The sequence below is a fragment of the Phoca vitulina genome, unplaced genomic scaffold, assembly GCF_004348235.1.
Source record: "Phoca vitulina isolate PV1807 unplaced genomic scaffold, GSC_HSeal_1.0 scaffold26, whole genome shotgun sequence".
Classification (NCBI taxonomy): domain Eukaryota; kingdom Metazoa; phylum Chordata; class Mammalia; order Carnivora; family Phocidae; genus Phoca; species Phoca vitulina.
The window spans coordinates 26,856,013-26,862,094 of record NW_022589729.1 but is presented as its reverse complement, the minus strand read 5'-3'; the positions used below and the strand labels follow the sequence as shown (position 1 = coordinate 26,862,094).

The window sequence follows — 6,082 nt, the reverse complement described above, 5'->3', positions numbered from 1 at the left end:
GACACTGTAATGTAAGAAAATCAACTACTCTTACTGCTGAACCGGGAACTTCCCTGGACACATCCACATACTCCAGTGGTCTTCTAATCGTCGCCTTTATTCTCCCTCTACCTCCTACGCTATACCATCTGTTCTGGTCTCCTTGAAAAACCAGAAAAGGAAAATTGCTTCAGCAAAAAATTGGGTCACAAAAGGGGGCAAAAGAGGCAAAACTTCCATATAACTTAGAGGTAGAGAGGCTTTTATATAGTAGACGTGAGTTTGCATATTTCCAGCGAACTTTTCACAGTTGCCCCCAGGCCCTTCTGAGGATGCTTGATGCTGTTGATAAACCCACTCTACGCAGGCGTGCTTCTTCGGATCCAGGATGGAAAAAGAACAAGGAATGTGGATTTCTTGGAAAAGAGATAAATTCAGAGATGTCTTTATTCCTCCTTCACCTGGGGATTAAATTCATCCTTCAAAACAGCTCAACTAGTATCTCCTTTTTGAAGTTTTTTACAACTCCCAGTGTGTATGTTATGGTTGCCTTATCTGCACCAGTACAACTGCCTTTATCCATTCAGCAGGTATTTATTGAGCACTTATTTGAGGCACAGTCCTTGGTTCTAAGGGATACGGGGTTGGAAAAGGTCACATAATCTAGCATTATCACGTGGCTGTGAAATTCAATGGTTATGTACCTTTTACACCCCACCCTCTCTCCCCATGACAGTACTTGTAATACCTAAGGCAGGAATGGAGTCGTCTTCATATCTGTAAGCCCAGGGCCTGAACTGGAATCCGGATGACACACGTTAGTCCTCTTCTTTCCTCCTCCTTATACTGCTACCACCCAAATGTAGCAATTGCCCTAGGCCCAGATGCTGACCTCATACTGCGCTTTCTGATGTGGCAAATGGACGTTTTCAAGTTACAGCGTCGAGGTGGCAGTCCGGCTTCCTTAACCTCAATGAGTCAATGTTTGCTGCAGCCATGATTCCTGGTCACGAGTGTCTGCTTGTTTTTGACAGGTCTTTTGACTCACTGACCATTCTTGGCATTCGTTTGCGTTCTGAACTATGACTCTGTTTCTCCCGGTGTAGTCTGGAAGCTCCAATTTAATAATTTCCGACCTCACTAAGTGCGAGGTTACATGCCGATGTACCCGATTCAGGAACTCCTTCCTCCGCCCTCTTTCCTTGAGCATATATGCTGCCAACGCACAAGGCACCTCACTCACTCTACAGGTAGCAAAGCCACTTGTACTTTAAGAAAACGGATAAATCTTCATCCTTTGGCTCTCTGGGGTTGGCTGCAGTGAGTTAGTTGTCACTTTAAGAGAGTTCGCTCTTCTTAAAGTGCTAAGACTTACGCTGCCAGAAAGTATCGCGAGATCTGTGGCCACCAGCGATTTCTCGCGATGTTTGGTCCGGCAAAGGGTGGCCATTTTGGAGTCCATCCGGCGGCTGGTTGCCCTGGCGGCATCGGCCAACCTGCTGCCGGGACCAAAGCTGGCCCCACGGGTGTCTGGCCTGTGGGCAGCTGGACCGACACGATGTGGCGGCTCCGCTGCAAGGCCAAGGATGGCACCCATGTTTTGCAGGGGTTGTCTAGCCGAACCCGAGTGCGGGAACTCCAGGGCCAAATTGCCGCCATCACCGGGATCGCCCCCGGCTGTCAGCGAATCCTCGTCGGATACCCGCCCGAATGCCTGGATCTCAGCAACGAGGATACCATTCTTGGGGATTTGCCCATCCAGTCAGGTGAGGGAATTGAGCCTGGGACCAGGGAAAGCCCTGGGAGGACGGAGAGGGGCGTGGGGGAGAACAGAGAACTGGTCTGTGGGTCAGTTGGGGGGTTTGAGAACAGGGATAAGGATAGGTGAAAGAACGGAGAACTCTGACGGAGGCCGGGGCAAGTGTGGGCTAGCAATTCCTTGATTTTATATATGGTTGAAAGAGACAGGGAGGGCCCAACCTATATGAGAAGCCCAAAGCCTCGGAGTCCCCCCTTCCTCAGTCTGTTTCCTAGCCTACCTTGAAAACGTCTCATTCATTTTGTTTTCCTTCTGCATCTACAAAAGTCTAAAAAAATAAGATCTATTTTTTTCTGTCCTGGTGGCTCTTTCCCCTATAACGTGAAAGAAGATAGTAGGTCTGAAGGATTCAGGACACTTTTCTTTTTTGCTTCCCGAGTTGGTTTTTGCAATCACCTTCTCATATACTTAGATAAATAGGTATACTCATTGTAGAGTATGGTTTTACACATCCACTGGAGTCCCTTTCAGATTCTAAACAATTGCAGTTATTTATGTCCAGTATTAAAACTTGAACAGCAATATTGATCATTAAAAGCTTTCAGCTGTTATATCAAGGATCCTGTAAACACTACAGGGTGGATATGTTAAGTTTCAGAAGAACGAGAACCCCCTAGTGGTCTAGTCTAGGGTAAACACTTTTTGGAAGATTTGTGCTTTTGAAATGCAGAGAGGAAGCATTAAGGAAATTTTGTTCTTGAAATGTATCTTTTTAAGTAAGTATAAAGGTGTATAACCAGGGATCCTTCACTAAATTGGTATGCAGCCTAAAATGTTTTTCTTCTTCGTTCTGTTTTCATCTTTATGGAGATTGAGTGAACAAGAAGTGTTACTGGTTTCCTGTTTGCAAAGCTGTATTCTCCCTAGTAACCCAGTTTATACTTCAACTCCTTCTGTTTGTAATTTACAAACTTGGCTAGTGAACAACCAATTTCATCTGTAATTTCTCTGCAGTTCTGGATTTGTTTTATTTTTAACAGGCGACATGCTGATCGTTGAAGAAGACCAAACCAGGCCCAAAACTTCACCTGCATTTACAAAACATGGTGCTCCTAGTTACGTCAGGGAAACTTTGCCTGTGCTTAGCAGAACTGTGGTCCCAGCAGACAACTCTTGTCTCTTTACCAGTGTATATTATGTTGTAGAAGGAGGAGTCTTGAATCCAGCTTGTGCCCCTGAGATGAGACACCTCATAGCACAAATTGTAGCAAGTGATCCAGACTTCTATAGTGAGGCAATCCTGGGAAAAACAAATCAAGAGTACTGTGACTGGATCAAAAGGGATGATACTTGGGGAGGAGCTATTGAGATATCAATTTTGTCTAAATTTTATCAGTGTGAAATATGTGTAGTGGATACACAGACAGTAAGAATTGATCGTTTTGGGGAAGATGCAGGATATACCAAAAGGGTCCTGCTTATATATGATGGCATCCACTATGATCCACTTCAGCGTAACTTCCCTGACCCAGACACCCCGCCTCTGACCATTTTCTCCTCTAATGATGATATTGTTCTTGTACAAGCACTGGAATTAGCAGACGAAGCTAGAAGAAAGAGACAATTTACTGATGTAAACCGCTTCACCCTGAGATGCATGGTATGTCAGAAGGGATTAACTGGACAAGCAGAAGCAAGGGACCATGCCAAGGAGACAGGCCATACCAACTTCGGAGAAGTGTGATCTATGCATGATGAGGATTGCCGCCTACTACCTCACAGATCCAGAAGGCTCTGGGTTTTCCAATAAGCTATTCGTAACCCTAAAGAACAAAAGGACACAATGCTTGAACCGTCTTTTTAACTTAAAACCACTAAGACACTGAAATTCCTTGTTAAGATTAAAATTAGTGTGCAAGTTTACAGATGTGTGTCTACAGTGGTGATACATGCCCTTTCTCTGCTGGGGTGACAGAATAGGTGGTCCTTGCTACCTACTGACATTACCCTGAAGATTTGAATTTTAGTACTATAAACTAGCACCCAGCAGCATTAACCTGTAGAAGAAAACAACTTCGTATTTTGAGTAATGCGGAAGGCCTCACTAGAGGCCACTGGACTTAAACCACAATGTCTCCATAATTGAGTCCTTTTAAAAACTGATTGAGTTAATAGTTTCTAAATTCTGAATTGATTCCTCAAATGAAGATACTCAGAATTGTCAAAACCGATTTTATATTACAATTTGGTAGACTTTATAAATGTGTACTTAACCAGTTATAAGTACATTACAAGCAATTTTTACAGGGATGAGTGTGTTCCTTGAGAATGTTACCTAAGGAACTGATAGTGCCCAATTTAGGATTTCTAGTGTATAAAAGTAGAATGTATGAGGGAAAAGGTGCCTGAGCAGCTTACTAAAGCTTTAAAAGACCGTTGGCCTCGTGTTTTAATGCAACTCATTTATTGATGTTTGTCACATTAGATAAAAATTTTAAATTAAGCAGGGTATTTATTTTTTAATTGAAGTTTCTTGAAATTTGAGTGCTTGATTTTTGTTTTTTTACATAAAGATTTGTCTGGAGGGATTAACTTCCTCAGCTTTTTCTCCAACTCCTAAAAAACAGCCTTCATCTAAAATGATAATGCTGTGCTTTGATTTGTTTTTTGTGAGATCTTTTGTTTACCTAAACAGTATTTTTTTCCATGCTAGCCTTATCTGGCCACTAATGCTCTTTTGAATAATTTCACGTTTCTGCAAGTTAGCACTTTGCCTATCTACAATCTTTTACTTCGACTTTTGAAGAGTTTTAAAGTAGTTGGGATAATAACAATGAATGAATTTGTTTCACTTCCAAAATACGACAGTTTTTAAATCCTTGCCTTATTCAGCTTTTTTGAAATTCTGCTTCTTCCTAATATTAGACGTGTAGTCATTTGCTTGGTGGGCTAAACTGCAAGGCACACCCTCTAAAATTAGCTTCACTCTGAGATCTTCCAGATAAAAGTTTTCTACCTCTTAATTCTTCTGAAGATCAGGGATGCTAAATTATAATTTGTTATGTATTATCTCACAAAATGTGAAGAGGCTTAATGTTGTGAAGTTTCGTTATCTGGTCTCATTTTTTTATGAAGTATCTCATTTACAAAACCAATGGTATACTTTAAAGCACTTCTGTCTCTTTCAGCATATCTTCTTGGCGAATGTTTTAAAATTGAGATTTACTTTTAGCACTTTCACTTGGTGGAGGTGGCCATATAAAATTAAGGAGCATGTAAACAATTTAGTGGACAAGTTCCTTTAAGGAAGAATTCACAAAGTATGCTTGAAATTATTAGGTGACATTTCTTGAGTACCTATTTTGTGAATAGCTGCTTTAGGCATTATAAGTTATGGTCAGTGTAACTTAAAAGAATTTAATTTTCTATTTTACTGAGCCTTAAAAATAGTACTTGTGAGCTTGCGATACTTAATGTTTGGCAATCATAATATATACAAATGAATATGTTTGAAGATCTCTTTGTACCTGGCTGTCATTTCGGTCTAAAGATTTTTGTATCTCTTATTTCCCCCAGAAAATAACTACATTTAAAACTAGAAGTTAAGAGTATATCACTGGGTAGCATCCATCAAATTGAGCTTTACACGTCATTATGCATAAAGCTAGTTCAGGAGCCAAACTTGACATTTGCTTACTGGAATTTTAGAGAAGTCTGTTCATGCAACAAATATTTACTGGGTAATTTACAATGTACCAAGCAGGTATTGATATGTTTTCCAACATAAATTTCTGTCACTTTAAAATTAAGTATATTTTATCTACATTGGATTAATTTAACAAATAGAACCTGATATTTTATAAAATTAAACCCCTTCATTTTCAGTGTTTTTGTTCCCATATTTAAGCTTATACTTCTTAGCAAGTGTCAAGTATTTATTCTGGTGATCTTACTCTATTTTACTCGTTACCTAGGTTGTCCATTCACCAACTGGACACCGGTAACTCAGTCAAATGGCTCTCAGTAATAAGTTATAAATTAATCAGTTGCTGAAATTCAGCACTAGGACTTGAATGTTCTGATCATGGAAAATCCAAGATGATGCATTATTTGCAGACAATTTGATTTAGTTATTGAGGATTCAAAACCTAAACTTGTGCTCTTTCTAAACTTAAGCTTGTAAACCTTACAGAATCTAAAGGTTTTTTTACTGCACTTATTAAAGTCTTGAAATTAGTTTATTAATGTATGTAAATTCTAATCTTCAGAATTTTGAAAACTATGGAGTTAGTACTTGCAACAGGATCAAAACTTTTTCTTAAATTTGCACTTGAGCAGAATGAA

The 6,082-nt window shown here is 40.0% G+C and overlaps 1 protein-coding gene across 1 annotated transcript in view; it reads left to right on the top strand.

The window, feature by feature from the left end:
- Positions 1–1,600: 1,600 nt before the first annotated feature.
- CUNH1orf116 (chromosome unknown C1orf116 homolog) overlaps positions 1,601–6,082 on the top strand; it is a 29,554-nt gene continuing 25,072 nt past the window's right edge. The window contains exon 1 of the mRNA XM_032422094.1: positions 1,601–1,745. Within this exon, the coding sequence (XP_032277985.1) occupies positions 1,690–1,745 (56 nt within the window). The 5' untranslated portion in view covers positions 1,601–1,689. The remainder of the gene's footprint in view (positions 1,746–6,082) is intronic.